Source organism: Sparus aurata, chromosome 7, assembly GCF_900880675.1.
Source record: "Sparus aurata chromosome 7, fSpaAur1.1, whole genome shotgun sequence".
In the NCBI taxonomy this organism is placed as follows: domain Eukaryota; kingdom Metazoa; phylum Chordata; class Actinopteri; order Spariformes; family Sparidae; genus Sparus; species Sparus aurata.
In genome coordinates this window covers 23173879-23196325 of record NC_044193.1, presented here as the reverse complement: position 1 = coordinate 23196325, position 22447 = coordinate 23173879, and the positions used below count along the sequence as shown (strand labels likewise).

The following is a 22447-nucleotide window of genomic DNA, read 5'->3' as shown; positions in this document are numbered from 1 at the left end:
ACAGAGGAGAACACTGAAGTGACACAAAAAGGGGACAAAAATAACCAAAAATAAGACACAAGACAAAGACATTGAATCATGAAAAATGACAGAACCCCCCTTTAATTATTAAAAACCATAAGTACAGAGTCCAAATGAAGCTGGGAGGGTGGAGGGGTAGGGGCGAAGGCTGAGATGGTGGGGATGATGTGGATGGAACCCACTGGAAGCCAGCGGTGAAGACAAAAGCTCGGGCCCTCTGGAAGCAAAGATGTAGGCGAAGGCTGGAACCCTCTGGAGGCCGGCGTCGAAGGCGGAAGCCCTCTGAAGGCTGGGGGTGTGGGCTGGAACCCACTGTAAGCCGGCGGCTACGATGAAGGCTGAGACCCTCTGGAAGTTGGCAGCAAAGATGAAGGCTAGGGCCCTCTGGAGGTTGAACCGCCAACTGGAAAACCCCTCTGGACCTTGCCGGGGCCCCTGACGGAGGATGACAGGGAGCTGTCGGCCTGGGAGCCTCCAGCGAACCTCCTTCGGCTTCCAGGCCACTGGGGCCTGGTTCAGCCACCTGCATCTATTCATTTACCTTTACCACCATAGTGAAGTGCACAGTGACCTGGCTTTAATGTTTGTCACACTTCATCAGGCAGCAGCAGGCCTCATTTTAAACAGGTGACTGGGGAGGCTGGTGGCAAAGGCCGGTCCTCCTCCCTCCTCCCTCCCCACCTGTTCCTTGTTCCCTCATCGGTGTGTCTGTGTATTTAAACTTTGGTTTCCCATATACTCTTTGTCAGTTCGTTGTTGTTTGTGTGATGTCTTGTGGCCGAACCAGGAGGCTACTTTGTTCATTTAAGGGGCATAGAAAATCCATTCTGGTGGAGCGGGCCCTCCTCTTTTTTTTTTTTTTATAACATTAAAACATTTAAGAGCTCTACAATTATTGTCATGTTAGAAATGAACAGGTGGCACTGACACACATTTACACAATCAGTAATTTTCTTGCAAACATACTTTTTGTGCTTTATTTGCAGCAACATGGTTGCTTTGCGCTGTGTGATGCACCTCTGTGAGCTGGCTAGTCTGACATGAGGGAAACATGATGCATGATTGCCAAAAATAGATTAAACTTGCAGCTCTCAGATGTTTACACTGTAGTAGCAGTAATAGCTGAACATACTGACATGTGCACACAATGGGCCTCATTCATGAACCGTTCTTACGAACAGATTTGTTCTTAAGTCCCACTTACGAAGATTTTACGAAGATTGTGGCATTCATTAATTTTTTCTTATCCAGGATCCAGGATCTTAAGGAACCTCTTAAGAACAACTTAAGAAAGAATCTAAGAAGATTCTTAAGAAGATATTGGTGAATGAGGCCCAATGTTTTTAACTAAAAAGAATCTAAAGGTTTTACAAAAGTAAAAAATTAAAGAAAAATCCATCCTTAGAGTGAGTGGAGAGATCTGATCAGCCAAACTCTTATCGGTCCCCACTAGCTGTGAGCTACACAGTCAGGAGAAACATGTATGTATGTTGGATGTATGATTTGTAGTATGTGTTAAATATATAAACATTAAATATACCCATACTTAATCAATTTGAGGAAACAAAAGCCATTGGCTTTATGGAGCATGTTTCCGATCCCTGTGAATTGTCTGGTTTACTTATGTGCTTTTGTTTTTTCTCTGTATCAAGGCTTTCAATAAATCATCTTTATTTAAAAGTGATGACGGTTCTTTTCTCAACTGAACCTTGTTTTAACATGTGAAAATGCACAAAAAGTAGGTTCCCTAAATACTGAATTTAGAAATGACTTACAGTAAGTTGTTCCCATGGCTTTCAGTGTGTGTTCCTCTGTGTATACATGGCAAATTTCTGTACATAAGCATTCGAGTTAAAATTTGTTTTATGAGGTTTGACCCACCAAACTGCTGACAACATAAATACTGGGGACACTTTACTCCCTTTTTATACAGTGGAGACAGAATTTGCATGTTGGAGTTTTATACAGGGCAGTGTGTGTAAACATGTGTGTATTTGCGGGTCTTTGTGCATCCACATCTTCACATCTGTGTGTGCAAAGCATGCACTCACATTCATCCTGAGTTTGTGTGGTTGCAATAATTGTCCGGGTGTGAAGTCGTTTAGTGGCTTTAGTTGCAGGTTGGGTTTTATGAGCTGGTCTGTTTGCTGAAGCTACAAGCAACCATTGTTAGTGCACTTTTTCCACAGATGTTACAGCCCAATTACCCTCCAATCACACGCATGGCCAGACCCAGTAACCCAGGGTAATGTAATGGGCCAACACTGGGTCTGTACATCTGCAATCATGCACCCACAAGTGCTCCTGCTTATAATGACACCTCAGTGCTCGCATAAAAACAGAACAAATACCAGAGGTTTTGCTCCAATACGTATTTGTTATTTTACCTACAGTATGGGGACCCTGACTTTTTGACCCACAGTATGGGGACCCTCATTATCTAACCCTAACCCAGTTTTAACATTAAAATACCCAAGCAATATGTGCCTTCATTTTTTAGACTTGTAGCACATAACATTTTGATCATCATACATATGGAAAGAAAGCAGACATGGGAGGTAGAGCCACTCCATTTGACCCGACATTAAATGCCAAACAGCCTTGTTGCAGGTGTGCAGTCTACATGTTGTTGATTTAGTATTAAATAGAGCATGTCTTGGTTTCAGTGCAGCAAAAGCTATGGTTTATAAAAGCGGTTCATTTCAGGGAACTACACTCTTTGTTTATGTCACTGGCGCCATTAGTCTTGCCCTGACAAAACAGTAACCCCATTTCCTTTTTTCTCCAAACTTCAAGTAAAATAACCAGTCAGGGGTCACGTCTTATGTTAGAAAATCAACTTTTAATATTGGTAATTAGCACACAAGTACATAGCATGCATGGTAAAAAGACATTTAAATAAAACATAAATATGCATTAAAATTAGGTCCGTTAGAGACCTCACTCAGCACAATTTTACAGGACAATAAAAAGAAATAGTTCACCCTTAGATAAAGTTAATTTTTAATCCAAGGACCCCTATACTTTAATTCTACAACAAGAGTGGTGTTGCCTGTTGCAATTAATGACGATTGTGTACTTGTTGGGCTACTGACTTTTCATGAATGTCGTGTCATCCTTCACTGACTGATCTGGTTTGCTAAAATTGAGGTAGCCCTGATGATCAGGCATTTACCAATTAGTGTGCCTCCAATTAGCAGGAGCCACTGATCAGGCAAATCACCTGGTGAATTTTGGCTGGAGTGAAATCGGTTTTACAAAAGTTGTCACAATACATTGATCATGTTGATGAATGTTTGAGTCCTTGTCCCTATATAAATATTCTAAAATACAGAACTTGAACAATAAGGCTGTAAATTCCACGTTTTTAGATAAAAGTTAAAGTAGTGACAAACTGCATTAAACTAGCTATAGAGGGTGGACGGCTTAAGAGTAAGTTGAAAAGTGTCACCAACACATTATACAACAATGGAAATGCATTTGAAGGCTTCCGATGTGTTTTCTGAACATGCACATTATCTCACATTTAAACACCTTGTAAGTGACAAAAAAAATTCACATTTGCAAAAAATGCACAAATGACTAATATCCTAAAGTATATTTTTTTGTTTCTGTTTAAGTCTCAAAACACTGTCCAGCAAAATAATTGTCAGTGTTTATTTTCGCAGTTCTATCTTATGACATTTTTGTAAAAATCTCACTTTTTTATTGCTTTTCTTTTTTCCTTTCTTTTCTTTTTTTTTTTTTAAATCTTACACACTGAGACTTTACAATCAATCACAAACGCTATACCTCAAACACATTCCTAATATTCTGGTGACAGTAATTAAATTTTCTTTCATCTTCATAAACCAAAGACCAGACCAAGTACATGTGTAGCTGTCCACCGCAAACAAGGAACTTTTTTGTTCAATATAAATCAATTGTCAATCTCTCATTTCTTTCATTTTAGATACACATCAGAAACAATATTACTAGACAAAACACCACAAGTAGAGTTTAATAGCTGGTCTCACCGTCCTCAAACTAAGAAAATAAACTTAGCTAGAGTGTACAAAGTGTACAAAGTATAATGTGCTTTATTTTGAAATACTCACTTCATACTCATTTACTGTGGTGAAATGGGTTTTAATAATGATAAAGATCTGTATAAGTTTCAAATACAGCCTCACCAAGATGCTCATAGTACCTTTTCTTTTTATTTATTAATCTCTTAAAAACGCTTGTGGCCCTCTTTTTAATTCATCCTCCAGCCTGATAATTTTCCTATTAGAAGCCATTCACACGCTATAAACGTTAATTTTAAACAATGAGACGGCTCCCATAATTGATATACCACTGTCCATACGTACGCATATGGCAAGGAATTCACACTGGCAACCATATCGGTGGTCCTTAATTCTTTGGCAGCAACAGATTGTGTTTCTACTTGTGTGGAGTTGTCATCAAATTAATCCAATAAGCATGGTTAACCTTTGTACAGTTTATGATTGAAAACACATGACTGCAAAGAAATTATTATCTTGGATTTCTTATACACAGGGACAAAGATTAAAGAAGAACAATTAATCAAAAATCTAATTTTTGATCTGACAATCTTTTACTACAGACACATTTTAGGCACATTTTTTCCAATGTTTATTAGGTCTACGTAGACATATGGTCTATGTAGCCATAATTTGCATGAATGGGGCTGGAGGAGATTACTAGAGAAATGCAATGCATACATTAATGTAATACAATTGTTACATAGGTGGTACAGATGAAAGCAACTCTTCAAACTCATTTCAAAACACAATCAGTGTACAATATTCACATTATCTTCCTTTGTCATTCTATGATTATTTTTAGATCTCATTTCCTTCCTCAAACAGCCCCTCACTGAAACTGAAACTGAAGCTTGTCATCTTCGCCCACCTTCTGTCTCTCCTGTCCTCCACTCTTTGTTATTATGTCCGAACCCATATCTGGGTCACCAACTGCTACCTGTTGAAGGAAAACCTTTTTTGGTTTTGTTCACCATAAAAGTTATATTTTAACAGCAAATCTGAAGACAATAACAATGTGGATTATCATGTGTTCAAGCCATGAACCGTCTTAAAACCAGTGTTTACAAAGCAGAAAGCACAGGGGGACTCGGCCATTGAAGCTGACCCCTTCTATTGTTCCCTTTATTGTCACTTGGGACAGAGAAACTGTGGGAACATGAGTTTAGTGGATGATTAAAATGTGAGGTGAGGTTACTGCAAATAGGTCAGGTTATGTAATTTCTTAATTTTGGATGTTTTTAACTGTTGTTTGATTGAAGAAAGCACTTTTCACCTTGGGCTTCATTAAAATCTGATGTTTCAACTTTTTAGGACTGTCAGTGATTTTAAATATGGTCAGAGCTTCTGGATCTGAAAATTGTAACTGCCAACTTCAGTGAATACAAAATGAAGTGTTCTTGTATGTAAGCCTATGAGAAAATTATCCTGTTTCACACTAACTGCTGTAAACATTTAGTACAACTTAGTTTATGGACTCAATGCTAGTTTCAAGTCTTCGTCAATACAGCATGATGTTCATTTTGTACATGATGGTCCCATTTAGAGTTAAATATAAACGATAAAGCAGAGTATGCTTTAGGGAACTTCTGGCTCTGAAAGAAACAAGATGGTAGTGGCCATCATGTCAAACTTGAGGCTCCATAATGAATTAAAACCAATAGGTGATGTCATGGTGGGTTTACACTTGTTTCAGACTAAACAATTACTCATGTAATAAAAATGAATAACCAAAAAATTGGATAATAATTCCCATTTGTGGGCCCACTTGCTGGATTAATTTTTATATCACAGACTTAGTTTTCATTGGGCTGACATGCATAATGATCCCCAAGGGTGCAAATATCAGAGCTTGACTGCGGTCATTAGGTACATTCCCAGAGGTGTTGCGGTATGTACCCAACAGCATGAAAATAAGCCTCTGTGAAATATCCCTTTAAGGGTCGGTGAGGGGGGAATTTGGATCTGGAGCTGGTGTTTAATGGAACGTTTAACCCACAGCAGTAAAAACAAAGCAATGTGCCTTTAATCTGTTGAACCATCAACAGTCGTCTCACGGTAGCTTCCAGTTTGAGCTAGTTGAGCTTATGCTTCAGTGTGATGGGTGAGTGGGATTGGAGTTTATGGTGGTGTGTGTCCATGTACACTGATCAGATACAGTGAGTGTCTAAGCTTGTGTGTATTAGCCATATATGACCCTTATAAATACACTGCAAAGTCAGTTATGTCTTCAGCTTAAGTCACACATGAATATTTAATTAAAACATGCAGAGCAAGGCAAGAAACATGGCCCATTAAATACCAAGTTATAAATCCAGTGATTGCATTGTGTGAAATGTGACTGTGTCAAACTTGGATGGAAGCGGTGGTGAGAACTAAAGGAAAGGAAGTGTTTGTGTCCTTGTGTGTCAGGTTGGCACTTTTTAATTTTGCAATCCAAAGATATAGAGAGTGTAGAAGTGATGGTTCTCTCTTTTGAAGCCCCAGTCTAGGCATCCTAAAAGCCAACATGAACATTTCAAAGAGTACACAAGGCTGTCTGTAAAATCAGTCCGAAAGCATGCATATGTTTAATAAATCTGAGGTTGTGAAGTTTTTATGACTGGATCAAACGAAAGCAATGTCTGCCATTTCAGTATCAGTGAAAGTATACATGAGCTAAAATGTAAGAGAGGGATGAGTCCTTGGTTCGGCATCTTCTGATTGTATCTGAAAGCTTGTCTCTGGTCTCCTCGTTATTCAACATCTTTTTACTTTTTCATAAGGAACAGCCTGTTCAGTTCAGTAGCAGTCTCTTTTGGCTCTGTCTTTCCAGACAACCAAACACTTCTGTATTTTCTGGGTCCTATCCAGAACCAACCCCTAACACCAGACCTAAAAATACACTGATTTTATAAAAATCCACTCTGTTACGATCAGCTCTGAGCTACCTCATTCTTACAACGCCAAGTGCCAAAGTTTCAACCATTGGGAGTTGATGCTGGTTTTGACCCTTTTTGCTGCTAAATCAATCTTGTCCTGTAGTGGAATCTTTGTCCCTTTCTTTCTTTGATTTTCCCCTGCTCGCTCTCCCTCCGTTACTCTTCCCATGTGCTGAGATCCCTTGGCGTCCGGTTCCGTTCGCCGGAGCTCTTGCTGCGAGCCTTCCTGGCGCTGTCCTGCGCCTGGCGGTATTTCTCCAGCATGCTCTTGTGTTTCCTCCTCAGCTTGTCGTTGCACCACATCCTCTCGCAGTACTCCTCCACATGTGGCAGGTTCGACGGCCCAATCAGCTGCATGATATCCTTGAACCACGTGCGTGACTGGCCGATTTGACTTGATGAGCCGCTCCTGCTGTAAGCGCTGCAAGGCATCCAGGCCCTGTAGCCTCCTGAAGCCCGGTCTTTGAAGGAGTCAGAGAGACCGGCGTTGTCGCGTGCCATGAGCTCGTCCACAGTCTCCCCCTGGAGCACCTCGAGGGTGAGGCGGGCCAGGGTCTGTGTGAAGCCGTGCTCTCGGGAGCGGCAGATGTACACGCCTTCGTCCTGGCGGAAGAGACGACGAAACAGCAGGCCCTGCTCTGTGGACATCACGCGATCGTCCAGCTTCACCTGAGTGAGGCAGAGGGACTACATGTTACTTAACTGTCATATACTGACATTCACTTAACTGTACTATCAAATATCTTGTGTTGTTTCAGAATGGAAAGTGATTATGTATCAGATATTATTTTATACGTTCAAGCAGCTTAAATTGATGAAACTTTGCATGCAAAGTTGTTGCTGTGTTGCAAGTAAATTTTTTTCAATGATCCTATAATGATGAAAGTGAAATATCCATGTCATTTTAATTATAGAGCAGTTCTAGGTGCTTAACAAATACGGTGCAAGTATCAAAATGCTAACCCACAGAGAAATGCACAACGCTGGAATTTAGAAACTGTGACTTTTTCTTTTAAACAAGCTGTCAGGACTTCTGTATAGTTGTGATATCACAACCAATTTAAAACTAATCTCAAGAATATGCCCAGCATAGCCGTGCTTAAAAAAACCCAAGCAGAGCTGATGAAGAAACAAGGTGTGCCTACTTTGGTCCAATTAGAGACACGCAATAAAATGGAGCGTTCAGATAGAGACTGAATATAGGTGCTGCAGCAGTGGACACTGAAAATCGATATTACGATTATACACTTTTTGTATGTTGCAAATAGCTGCATGTTTTCTTTTAAGTGAATGAATAAGACAACATTGACAAAAAAGATGTTTTAAAATCAACTTTCAAACAATACTGAAGGCAGAAGTCTTTGTGGAAAGATCTCTGTGAAAATTGCAGCTTCATTGTGTTGTTTTGAGGCCATTCATCTGGCTGATGTGAACAAACTATAAAAAATAATGTAATCCCCCTCATAGCATGAGGAAAGAAAGAGGCTCAACGTGGCTCTTTGTACTGTTTTCTCAGCTTGAACTGCAACAGCAAGAATGTACCATGGAACCCAGTCACTGTTGGTTTTAACCCTTTCTCTAGCTCTTCAATTCCTCTCATTCTCTTTTTCTTTCCTTACTTACCCCCAATTAAAGTCTCTCTATTCATTCATACCTAATTTTTCTCAATCCATCTTCTCCACCTTGCCACTCCTCAGATTCTTTCCCTCTATGCCAACACAAACATGGCAGCCTCGTCGGCTGGAGTGGCAGCCAAATGTTTATTTGCTAGGAAACCAAGAGGGGTGGTAATGCCTTAATACTCACGCGGCTGACCGAGGCACTCAGTTAAGTTAGAGAAACATACCCTCAAGCAAATGAATGATTACTGTGGGTGTGGGTAATCACAGCAACATAATTTCCTAAGTAGCACTTTGAAAGGACTTTGCAACACTGTGTTTAAGTCACAGTAAGCAGTAGACACTGAGTGGCACTTCAGCGTTCAGTGGCATGCAGTCAAGGTTTGAAAAGAATCCACTGTTTATCCAGGAGAACGGCCGCTTGAACGTTTTTCCTTTGAAATATAACGGCTTAATTTCAACCATATGTCAAATGGCTGTCAAATGTGTCAACCACGTGCCAAATTCACACGCACATCTCACTTTAAAGTTAGTTACTCTGGCCACTGTTGGCCTGAGGCTTCATTCCACCCATCATCCATCTCCAGGCTTTCCCACTTTCCTCCCATTACACATATACTAAGATGTGGTGGCATTTTATCAGTTTTGAATTACTTATCATCTTACCTCTTCCTTGCGGTCATCACGCTGGACGAGCCAGGTAACAGAAGCTTGTGGAGAGCGGGGAACACACTCCAGGAAGGTGCTGTTGTTCTCCGTCGCATACACCATCCTGTCATCGGTCACATCAAGCTCTTCTGGTTGAAAGAGAGATGGAGTGAAAGATTTTTAGTCTGAGGGCACTGCAAAAGCATCAACCTTAACTCCTCGTCTGGGGTAGATTGCCTTTACTGACAACAAATCCACTGAAATATTAATATTATGTCAATATTAAGATGGAGCCAGAAACTAGTTAGCTTAGCTTAGCATAAAGACTGGAAACAGGAGGAAACAGTGAGCCAGGATCCTTAAACAGGAAGTCACTGTTCACTGACCATGAAAAAGTCCCCTGTTTTAATACCCCTTGTCATTTTTTTTGTTGTGTGGATTAAACAACCAACAAATGTGTTAATTCGTGAGAATTAGTGCTGTTTTTTTACCTTTAGGTCTAGGCAAGCCACCATTTTGCCCATGAGTGCAGACTTTAGGCTAAGCTAGTAAACATTTTTCAAAATGTCAAACTATTTCTTGAAGGATATCAATCCAAATACTACTGAGCTGCAACCCCCCCAAAGCACAGATGATGTCAGTTTGTAATAATGAATGTTCATTTGGACACACAGTTTGTAAACCAGGCAGTATCTCTGTGTACTGAGTTCATGTGAGTACACATTGAGAATATATCTCTTTTGACAAATAGTGAATGTTAGGATGATATTTCACTCTTAGCAGAGGAAACACATGCCTCTGTGGATTTGACTTTGTCAACAACTTGACACCTTGGCACAAAGAAGCCTTTTAAAATGTGGCTCAATCCAAAGGCCCAGAGGGCTGCATTTTTCGTCACCTCAGCACCATAGCTACACTCAGGTGAGCAAACACACAACCAAAACATGCACACATCCTTTGTTCCCCGCCTCTCCACAGCCTCCTTTTCTTTGCTCCTCTTCGTCTGTCTTCACACTTGTTTTAACCCTCACCTCATCCCCATTTGTTTTCATACTTTTTGTTTGTACTTGCTTTCCGTATGATCACTGACGAATGATAGCCTGAGCTGTCAATCTCTCTCACACACACTTCCATCTTTCATTCCTATTTCCCAGGTTGTTAAGGATCAGTGCCAAAATATATGGAGATCTATTTATAACATGCACATGTCTGAGTTTGTCTGTATATTTCTCATCTCCTATGAACACAAATGGCTCCCAAACCTAACGAGGTGTGAGATCTGGTGTGGAATAAGGTCAAGTTTGTGTTCCACATGCACTGAATGAGTAATGAGTAATATGTGTGTTATTGAGGAGTTAACATGTATCTTCTGTCTGATATGCTGTACAACATCAGTTTCACACAGCGTGATCAAAGTGGCCCACTTTGTGCCTCTTTCTCACGATTTAAGCCGGAGAGTGTTTTTGTGGCGAGTTTGATTTGTACAAAGGTTTGCACTGACCCTTACACACACAAACACACACATACAGCCTTAATTCAAACACAAGTTGGCCCATGTCCAACGGCATCTTCCCCTGGACCTCAGGTGTTTACAGACTCATGTGCAGTATACACAAGAGTGGATCCTCACTGGTTTTTCTTTCTATCCACAGCTAAATAGTTTTAGAGAGAGTAAACAGACCACCGCCCTTGTTTTGACTATACAAAGTGGCAATGCTTATCTAAAGCGTCCTGAGAGGAATTTGGAAAAAAGCTTACGAAGAGGTACAAGAAAGTAGAACGTGACCTAAAAACTGTGACCATCTGCGTCAGACGTCCAGCTGACAGTTGCCCCTGTTTAGTATCAGTCATATTATTTTGTGCTTGTTGGCTTGAATTATTGAACATCAATTCAGCTTTCCTTCTGTACTTGATTTTCCTTTTCACTTCTGACGGTGGAGCAAATGAAGCGTCCTCCACTGACACTTCCCAGCATTAACCATCATTTGAAGAAATAGTTTGATCACCATGTTCTCAAAAGTAAAACTATGATGCTATGTCTCTTGTTCCTTCCCTTCAGTGTTTTTTTTTATATATAGGCTCTTGTGCATGTAAAAGAGCTTTAAAGTTATAAAAGTCGAAGTCCGCACCAACAGAAGCTCCTCTCTCCCACAGGAAACACTACTACTGAAACACCTCGTCAGTAGTCCCACCTTTAATTCTGGGACTTTGTGACATCCCACTACGTCACCATGTCACACATTCGCAAATTTACACCTAGCAGCTAGTTTGGCACTTAACAGTTGATTTAGCACAGCTGCTCTGTTGTCATTTGCTTAGCTGGTTCAGTCGTGTGTGAACTGAAATAAAACAGGATGAGTACCATGGGATCATGATAGTTGTTGTCCTCGTCATTAAACAGCCACTATTGCTGATGAAAATCTATCTACGTCACTCAGGCAGAAATGTTCAATTACGGATAATGTTCAGAACTTTTATTTACGTTATGAGTCACATTTGCTGATTTCCTTCCTCACTCTCTGATATGTCATCTGATGTTTGCACATAAGTTTTAACATCAGGTGTCCAGAACACACTTTGTTCTTGAGTAAAATTACAGATTTGATATCACTGGGTTTAAACATTTTTGGAAACATTTGAGATAATCTAAGTTCACAACTCATCAAAACATACAGAAAAGGACATTTCAATGCAGAAATGCCAAGTAAGAAGTGACTCTTACCACTCAGGTTCTGATCCAGACACTGAAGCACAGGGTTTCCATGCCTGATGTCCTGTCTGCGGAAACGGCGTTTGCTGTTGGGCATGTATCGTGCGCATAGCGTTCCATCCCAGGCGCAGTAAGGGTCTCTGGCCAGGCAGCACTCAGCACAGGCCTTCCCATAAGTCTCACAGCGATGCAGCTTCATCTGCGCTACACCCACTGGAGAGCCCACATACAGGGCTTGCTGTTTGAAATGATGAGGAGAAAAAAGATGGTGAGGCATAATGGAGATAACAGACGGGTTAATAGACGTGAGCAACAAAGTTTATAATTACAGTCACATCAACGTACCCTTTTCACTGATATGTCCATTGATGTAATTGGAGTTGGCACCTGCAATAATGAAAATAATTGACCTTAGATATTTCAAACAAAGCAAATGTGATAGAGAGGAAATTAAAGCAGAGAACTATTCTTTAAGGATGTGGAGGAAAAAGTAGATAGATTTTTGACAGAAGTTTTCTCTAAGACATCTTTGTGGGTCTTTTTTCTGTCGAGTGCAGAGTGTTTAAGTTAATGAAAGAAGTGTACTTTGTAACGGTGTATGGCAACTTCTTTGATAATGCCTTAAAAATGATTAAGGAGGACCAAAGAACAGAATTATTATGACACCTGATGGGGTAAAACTTACTTTAAAGACTTGTAGCTCCTCCAGTGTGACTTCCTCAGTCTCCAGGCTGTTCCCACTGTGCAAAGCAATGACCTTCAACACTGTACCAACATCTGAAAGACAAGCAAGCAAACACAAACAGATTTCTCCACAGGGCTCAATAAAACTTCATCCTCAAGACAACAGACATAACTCCCTGTTCGACCTTGAGCTAGTCACAATCAGGCTCCTGATTTCTAAAAAAGTGTAGATAATAGCTTTGCGATTTTAAAAATCATGCACTTACCTGTGCCGATGAACATGACGTCATACTGCCCATCCTCTGCCTCAACCCGGTCCACCACGATTTGTTTCAGCTTGTAAGGAATGTTGGCCTTTACGAGCACAGGCTGGCGCAGGGCGGGATGCACCGGCCGCCACATCAACGGGTGGTTGCGGGCAAAATGCAGCACCGAATCAGGGAAGTCCTTTGTGCTGCCAAACTCTCTGCCTGGCTGGTTGATGATTTTACTTGGGCACTGAAGAGAGAGAGGAAGGGGGTGAGAAAGACATGGAGAGCAGAACTATTTTGTTGAAATCCTCGGCCGGCTAACTGATGATGCTACACTGGAAGATGGATGGAGGCAAATAGAAGCGAGACTGAAGGAAAGGTTTAAAGCAAAATTTCCACTTTCACTCTACATTCCCACCATTTTTTTCACCACTGGAGGTGTGCCTTTTAAAAAGAATTTAGACCTAATTATGGTGTTCAAGTGTTCTCAAAGAACCCTCATTAGCAGTTTTATTGTGCCTGAAAACTGTGGATGAAAGTTCACAACCACCGGGGTAAAGTTACGTGTTTGGAAACAGCTCAGTGGCAGCAGACATTGCTGTTCATTAAAAATCCTCCCATTTGTGTCACTGTGGTAACGAAAAAAAAATAATGTGCTGATACTTGGCAGAACTACTGCATAACTCAAATAATTAAGACTGTTTAACACTGTCTAATTAAAGGCACTTATGCGAAACATATGACCTTTGGGTTTGCTCGTGATCCAGATCAGCAATTCTTTGCAGAGGAGCCAGAGTCTTTGTCACGCACAGCTGCTTTTTTGTGAGTCTTCACTGCAACCGTTTAACACAACGATTGGTAAGAAAAGGTCAGCTGTTCTATTCAGAGGTAATTGGCTCTGTTGTCTCTGCTGGTGGCCAAAACCACCACTATTGAAAGCTTAATTTTCCCTCCATTGAAAGCAGATTTACCCTCTTCAGCAAACTGCTATTCCCTTCGCAGTTCCCTGTGAACCTTTTAAGAACCAGTCTCCACAAGCATGAGAGCCAACGTAGTGTCACATCATTCAATCAGTGTATACGTCTCCAATTTCACAGTCAAAATATTCTATTAATTCACCCGTGGATAAATCGGAATGTGCTACACTAACTCTGGTTTTTAAAAAAATAGTGACTTTAGTTTGTCTTTGGTAATGACAACCCTGTCACTGTGTTGGTGCCACTCTGCAACCATTGCTTCCAGTCAGTTCTTTGGCTGTTGAAAATTAACTGGTCCCAGAGTAGGCCCTGGCTCCGAACCAGACCCTGAACCGCCTTGGTTGAAAAGGACTATTAGACTGGGATCCCCTTCCTGTGATGATTAAAGGATGATATAACCTGTACTTTTGTGCAATTAAGATCAACAACTGCAGCAATAGCGAGAAGGGCATACTTTCTTCCTTGCAGAGCTCTTGCTAAGGTTCACAAGACTTAAATATACTGTTATTTGGGACCCAAAAAACTAAAAAATACCACATTAAGGGTGGTTTTGGGGTTGATTTCAAGAGTCTTGTTGGAATTATACTGGGCGGCTGTGCAATCAGATTAGCTACTCTGTGGTGAATGCTGATTTCACTTAAGCATACAAAAGAAAAACAGGCCAAGGAAGGAAAATATATTACTCTGGAATAATCTGAGGGAGGCAGGAACAGGAATAATCCTAAAAAGCAAACAAATCGATCATTTCTCAAGCTGGGAGGTTGGGATCGCAAAGAGATGTGGACGAGAGACGCTCCACACAGCAGCAGGAACTGACTAAAATGAAAGCACATGTCACAGTCAGGAGCCTAAAAACTTCGCCAGATCTCATCAATTAAGGCTGAGGGAAGAGTAGAATTTAATTGAGACCGAGTCTCTTACACAGAAAAAATTCATGAGAGAGCAGTTAGTCATTCGAGCACTTGGTATTTGTGTAAATCTCATTCCCTGATATTGCTATTCCAGACTGTTCTTGCATATGGTAGACATATTGTTACTCCTGCTTATCACAACAGAGAGTGATCCCCACAATAGCTCTGTAACGGTCTGGATTCAATTTCAGAGGGAGTATCTGAACTGTGCAGGGACATTGGACTACAACTGCACAATCTAATGATGTATAATATTACATTTCTCTGAGTATGGTTTACTAAATGCCCTCCATTATAATTTATTCCAGAAGGTGTAGAATGTGTGAGCAGATCCAAGATAAAATCTCATCCTTCCTAACTTCAAATGCTCCCAATAAATGTTGACTTGTTTACAGTGAGACTTTTTTCACAACAAACAGGGTATGAATTGTGATCTTGTGTTTATTTCCAGCAATCACTCCCAGTTTTTCCTCAACTTTCACACATTTATGCACTTATACAGTACTTGTGCAGCTCCTAATGCACATCCTTGATGTGTCAGTCCGTTTTAAATTATGTCGAACTACTCCTCAGCACATAAAACCTAAACTGGAACAGCTCCAGAATCCATTGACAACTCATCCAAACTTTGCTGCGGCAGGTCGACCACGTTCCATCTCCAACTGAGCGCCAAGTGAAAATAAATGAGAGGGAAGAAGTGAGAATGTTTGGCAGACATCTATTCACGGCCATCATTACTGAGTACGTGAGTGTGTTGCATGCATGTGAGTTAAGTGTGCAGTGTGTGAGCTCTGTATCAGAGGAATTGTTCCACCACAGCAAACAGACCCAGAGGAGACTGAGACTATCTCAGGTTCGCAACCTGGAAAATTACTTTCCACAGTTCTATTTCCGCCTCTCTGGTTGTGGTTTACTTACATGCAATCTGAGAGAAAGATGCTTGTGATCCCCAAAGTTCCATGCCTGTTTTTAGTTTAGATCTCATGTGTCTTGTTGGGACTTCCTGTCTTTGTCTCTTTCCCACCTCTTTTCTGTGCATACCTGCATTTCATCTGTTAAATAGTCACTGTGTTTTTTCCTTAGTCCTTGTCAGATCATGTTTCCCCACGTCAGTCCTGCATCTCTTGCATTCTCTGTTGTCCAGAGTTTTTTTTCGCCCTGCTGTCATTTGTCCTCATTTGGTCCTTGCGTGTCCTCAGTGTTCCCTGTCACTTTCGTCTTTGTTTTTGCGTTTCAAGTTTTTTTCTTGGATTCTGTTTTGTTGCCTTTTCGTCTCCAACCGTTTATTGCCTGCATTTTGAATTTTTGGATACCGCTTTAGTAAATAGAGCTTGCTTTATGTTTCCAACTTGCGTGCCTCCCTGTCTGCACTTGGGTCCTCACATTTTGCAAACCCTAACATTCAATGTCAACCTTTCAATGAGAATCCTGTTTGGGTTACAATTTCAAATACAGCCTGCAATTTACAGTGTAATGTTGTCATGCCGTTCAACAGCAGGCAATTGTTTTCTCTTCTATCTGGGCCCCGTAGTGGCAATAAGGCCCGAGGTTTGTGCCTAGATTGCCTATACCTAGATCCTGCCCAGACTGCTACATTAAAACTACCTGAAGGAGCTGAAACAAATGTCCAAAGAAGTTGGGCCAGACATTAAACAGACTTTTCCCTGTCAGCTCCCTTGTACAAAGTCTGTGTAATGTCTGATTGAACCCATGCGTGAATAAAGCAGGCGACTGTCTGTAGAATATACAGCGAGCAAGTAGGTATGTTGCTGAAGTTGCATGGACTGAAGCAGCTTCGTACTCTTTTACACTTGACTGTGCATAGCTTTCCACTCTTTTATTGATATTGTGGTTACATCCAAATACATGTAGTATTGATCAATGGAAAGACAGTTATCATTAAGGAAGAATCTTCTTCTTGCTGCACACTCTGCTAAGTAGCCACCAATGGCCACTAGGTGTGAATTCCTCTGACACGGACAAGCTGCTGTTGTGTGCTACTCTGTGGACATTGAGTTCATATGAGAAAAAAGTGATGTATCCCTGAAAACCCTAGACCTGATGGAGGATGAAGAGATTGGTTTAAGATAGGATATTACAGCATTCATATACTGTACCTATGCCTAAAGTGAGCAGTCCCTCAGCATATATGGCTGGTTAAATGACTTCTGAGTCAATTGTGTGGATATAAAACACATTTCGTTTAACCTTCAACATTCATTATTTAAAAACTGGCACTTTAATGTATGACACCAAACCAACAGTGCAGGCAGGAGGCAGAAAAGTATGCAGATGATACTCTTGATTGTCGATGTGACGGCATAATGTAGTATGGCTGATTTAAAACAGGCCACACAAGTGATTTTACTGTCAGAAAATTAATCCAAGAGAAACACCCAGGCAAATTAAATTCTGTGCAGATCATCGAGGATGAAATATGTCTGGTAGCGACTCAAAAGCTCCATATTTAAGCATCAAACACAAGGCTTTTGTGATGTCAGTGTGGATGACAGAGACAGGCAGATAATTCATCACAATGTTAATGAAATGTAATGCCAAGCTCCAGGTAGGATTACCACTAAAGCTTTAGTAAAGAGAGTATCCCATCGCATCCTCTATTAGAGAATGAGTTTTGACACCACTTTCAACAACGTGCAGTGATATTTCAATCCAAGATAAATATCCAGGGAGGATAACTCCACCAAGTCCTTCTCAAATGAACTCTTTCGGAAGGTGAAACTAAGCTTTCCACTCCTTGGCAGGTTTTTACAAGTGAGTAAGGAGACATGATGGATAACACACAGTACAAAGCTTAAACCTGTCACAATGTATGGAAATTAAATGGACCTCAATGTTCTATCAAACAGAGAAATCCAGGTCGGTGTAATTGTTTTTAAAAAGTTTAGCAAAAGAATAATTGAACTCTAGCCAAACATTCAAGTAGGATATCAAGCTGTTCTTCATCAAGATGGCGCTTGGATGAATAATTAGAGGAGAATGAAGCAACTAACCCCCCTCTATCTCCTTCCCATCTGTGCCTCTTCATCAGCCCACCCTGAGTCATCACCTTTTTCCCCCTGTTTCCTCTCTACCTCCATTTCCTCACTTCCCTCTCAGTTTCAGGCCAAAAATGGCTGTTAATCAGAGAGTCAGTGGAGTGAGACCACGGAGGTGTCTGCTCTGTTCTCACATTATTCATATTCCTTCTGCCTCTATACGCTCTCCTTCACTCCGGTAACGAGGTGGAATTACACGCGCGGCGGGATTGTGTGTGTGTGTGTGTGTTGCCTACACGCACATGTTTACGTGTATAACAAGTGTGAATTACAGTGATATGGTGGAGAGAGCATGACAGGGCTCCACTGGGAGTCAGGATGTAAACCAGAAGAAGGGTCTGTACTGTATACAGTGAGCACAGCTGCACTACCGCATACAGTAGTTTATGTTACTGATATGGAAACTTTCTGCGCCTCATTTTTAATGTCTTTATCATCTTTCCCTTTCAATGCTTTTTTCCACTTTCTGTTCTGGTCGGCTACGCACAGTAGGCTCGAGCAAACGCTTATCCTCGAATTATGTTTGTACACAACTGTATTACATTACATGTTTTGGGGAAAAATGCAGCACGATACATAATGTGTTCAGGAAAATGAATCCAGCTTGTTTCCAACTGATGTGGAAAATAGCACAGCTAGTTTCCTGGCAATGTCATCACAACCAATTGGGATGATTCACTTACTGTTAAATCAATCATTTTAAATCCATTCTTAATTGATTAAAGCACTGGCATGATGGTGTTTTGTCTGTTACCGTAGTTACACATAGCTAAAATGACTGTATTCTAATGCAATAGCCCGGCAATAAATAATATTAATGAAGGTTATTATGCTTAGTTACTGTTGAAACTATGACTAACTTAAACTTTGTAATCATTTGAAAGGTGGTGTCTCATAGTGCTACTGCTCTGTCTTAAGTTTGAGCCCTACTATTGGTATTACAACAAAAAACTGCACTGAAATTAATGTATTCACCAGTTTTACAGGATCAATTTAAGATGTATATTTAAAAAAAAAGTTTCTGGAAAACCATAAGTTCATATTGCATACCGTTGATAGAGCCCACCAGGTTGTTTATAGAACCAAGATCAGAAGAGGATACAAAAATGTAAAACAGTGTTTCATCAGCATATGAAGAGTTGGACATTTATGTTTCCCAAAAACGTTGCCAAGTAAAAGCATGAGTTATGGAAAATATCTTGGTAATGGTAAGTAAACTATGTTAGGTGGTATAGTCAATGTATGGGCAAGTTAAACATTTGAGTAAATCCATGGTCAGAGGTGATAAACTTAGACAATCACAAAACGATCACTCACCACACCAGGTCTTGGATAAGGTACCCTGCCTTCGTAAGCCCCCCACTGGTAGTCGGGGCCCTCTTTATGAGCGAAGGGTCCATTGAAGGCTTCTCGGATATCAGCCATGCGGTAAACACACACAGCAAAACCCTGGAACACATTACTGTGGAGAGAGCGGAGATATACAGTTTAACATGAACAACTTAATCCAAAAACTATTTGGGCAATAAATGTGATCCGAGTCAGTTACATTTGCAACAAACATAAAGACAAAATGAAGTCACCAGTTTCTATTTTATAGGACTAATAAAATAGAAACTGGTGACTTCATTTTGCCTTTATGTACTTATAATATAAGTAATTCAATCAGTGGTGTTTTTTAAGTTCATCAATAGCTTTATTAGATGCAAGTCCCAAAATCTAAACACTGTCGCTTGAGCAACTTAACATTCAGCTTTTAACTGGTTAAAAATTTGGTCCAGCTCTGTTCACACCCTTGATGCACCTGTGACCACATTCAACAGTGATGTCATGGTGTTCTGATACACCCCAGAGTACACACTAACAGCTCAGCAGAAAGGTAATGAGTTATGCCACTGGATGTCAGTAAATACATGATTTTAATGGGCTATTAGGTTGGTCTCTAAGTATGTGATAATGGAGACGAAGATAGTGATTGCAGTATTTTGACTATCATGGGACACTGCCCCTTACCAAATTACATTTACAGTATTCAATTTATTAGACTTGAGATTTTCTATGACAAACTACAAAGTAGATAATATTTAGGTATGATGTCACATATACAGTATATTCACCTGATGGTGCTGAAGATCGCATAGACATCTGGGTTTCTCTCATCCTTAGTCCTCAGCAGGAAAACATCCTCTGTTTTACAAAAAAAAGACAACATCATTTAGCATTTCTAAAAAAATTGTATTCTATGTATCAATTCATGTACAGAAGACTTTATGTTAAAATACAACTGTGCGCAGGTGCAAAAGGTTTATGTGTCTCTCACCCAGTTGGTTGAAGTGTGTGTCAATCCCATGAGGTCCCGGTACGGAGCAGACCAGTCTGGCTTTGATGAAAGTACTCCATTTGTTCACCAGAACTCTTTGGCCTCCAACATCATTCTGGCAGAAAACAGAGTACACACAATCTATAAAACACAGCTGCATATTCATTTCAAAACACAAAGTTTCATTGCTTTGGCTCTGTACTCAAGCATGCAGGATTTGGATTCAAATAATCTGAGGTTAAAGCAACTGTAAGTGTTGAAAGAGAGTGAAACTTTAAGGCTTTCAAAATGAACTTAAACTTGAGCACAAGGCCATCAAAGAGTGTTTTTTTTTTTTACCGAGACAGTGTAAGTCTGAAAAATTACTTCCATCAAACTGAGCACGTATTCAACTGCTGAATACAAGGCCCAAGTGTCCCAATACAGACAGGAAGTGAACTTTCTTTAACATTTGGGAGACTGTATTAAATAACTACAGCTACAGTCCATAAATACCTTCAAATTCAAGCAAAAAATAAGGACTTGAACACTGTTTCATTTCAATATAACATTTTCTTGAACACAGACAAAAACTACATCACGTTATATTCAACTACTGCTACAACTTCAATATATACACACATACTGTTTGTATGAAGTGTGCTTCTGTTGAATCTGTTGTGTGCACAGTTCCTTATCTTTTGCAGAGAGTAGATGTGCAGGGAGTCACAATAGATACAGAGGGAGTGTGTGCGTATCCTTCACTTTTCCCCTTTCATTAAAACTGAAGAAATCATCTTGTATGTGTGTAGGGGTGCGTACATATGCATGACTGCATGCATTAACATTTTTTTGCGTCTGTGTGTGTGTTGTGATGGACTCAGCAGTGATAATTGGCTTCTTGGCAAGAGGCACCACCGGGAAAGTGATGACAATATTCAGTTTTGCCTGAGGGAGAAAACAACGACTGAAGAGGAGACACCCTAATGCGTCTACGCGGGGAGAGACAGATGGAGGGAACGTGAAGGGGAGACGGAAATGACGAGGCGACGAAGAAAGTTATAATTTGAAGGTTTAAGTCGGGTTTTGCCTGAGAAGCTTTCGCAAACTTTTCTGGCACATTCGAGTGTGTCTCTAAGGAAACCCTGCAGCTGTGTGTGTGTTTGTATGTGTGCTTCAATGCATGCCTGTGTTTGCATATGGCACACACAGCCTCACATATGGTTTTACAAGACAAATCAATGCGTGAAAGAATGTGGGAGAGCGTGCAGGGCTGATGGGGATCATTTGACAGCTGTGTGTGTGTTTTGGAAGGATTCACATGATTCTGAATATCACGGTGCCTTCACAGTCCCTCAGGGCGATGTAAATATGTGATTGCCTAAAAAAGAGATTAGCCTTTTTCATGACAGGGTCACAATAGGAGGAGAAAGCCATAAAACCACAACCTCCTTGTCCTGGGAAGTTAGACGTTTGTATGTGAAAATGTAGAAAAAGCCCCCTAATTCAAATAATTTCTTTCCACTCACTTTTCTCTGCATTTGTCTTCTCATGTAACCTTATTTCCAGTGGGATTGTGAATCCATACATCAGACTGAAAGACCTGGCGTAGAATCAATATCCGAGACCCATAACGGATCCACCAGATAACAAGAAAGCCCAAAAGGACTCCCAGATGTCACAAGCTCTTCATCAAGTGAAACACCCCTGCAGATGTCTCATTCCAGAGACCGGATCCTTTTATGGTCATCAGGATGAGCACAGCTTACCTGACAGTCTGACTCCACTCATCCCCACTTGCCAACAGAAAATCTACCTATATGCTTATGTGCGTCTGTATCTGACTTGTGTCTTTGGATGCTGCTGAGTCAGACGGACTTACGTCATTTTTCCATTCCAACATAAATCACCTCCACTGGAACGCACCGACAGAATAAGGCTCATTGACAGATATAACAAAGCCTCGGCCGATTTCACAAATATGTGGTACGTGAGCAGTGCCATGTGCAGCCTTTAAAAAAATGTAATGTCTACACACGAAGGGTTAAGGAAGTAGCTATTCTCACCGCACACACTCGTCCGATGCGTGTGTGTATGGCCCCCTCCCTGTCCCCTGCGTCCGTGGCCTTCTCAGTGAAGAAGAAATACACTTTATCGTTGTCTCTGTCGTCGTTGTCCGGGATGAGGTGGGCAGCGATGAACTTGGGGTCTGCAGAGGAAGAGGTGAGAGATGTGGATGTAGACATACCAAACAACATACAATCAAAATGATGAGTGGTCTTTTGTCAAAGCAGCAGAGTCTGT

At 40.8% G+C, this 22447-nt stretch overlaps 1 protein-coding gene across 3 annotated transcripts in view; it reads right to left on the bottom strand.

The window, feature by feature from the left end:
- Positions 1–2843: 2843 nt before the first annotated feature.
- Positions 2844–22447, bottom strand: part of sema3bl (sema domain, immunoglobulin domain (Ig), short basic domain, secreted, (semaphorin) 3bl) — a 71397-nt gene continuing 51793 nt past the window's right edge. For 2 of the 3 annotated variants that reach the window (XM_030422822.1, XM_030422824.1), the window contains exons 7-16: positions 22210–22352; positions 20165–20279; positions 19962–20031; positions 19162–19306; positions 12916–13147; positions 12651–12742; positions 12311–12352; positions 11978–12203; positions 9274–9404; positions 2844–7657 (exon numbers count right to left, since the gene is read on the bottom strand). In XM_030422822.1, coding sequence (XP_030278682.1) covers positions 7145–7657; positions 9274–9404; positions 11978–12203; positions 12311–12352; positions 12651–12742; positions 12916–13147; positions 19162–19306; positions 19962–20031; positions 20165–20279; positions 22210–22352 — 1709 coding nt within the window. In that variant the 3' untranslated portion in view covers positions 2844–7144. The remainder of the gene's footprint in view (positions 7658–9273; positions 9405–11977; positions 12204–12310; positions 12353–12650; positions 12743–12915; positions 13148–19161; positions 19307–19961; positions 20032–20164; positions 20280–22209; positions 22353–22447) is intronic. The other variant, XM_030422823.1, reaches the window with a different exon arrangement.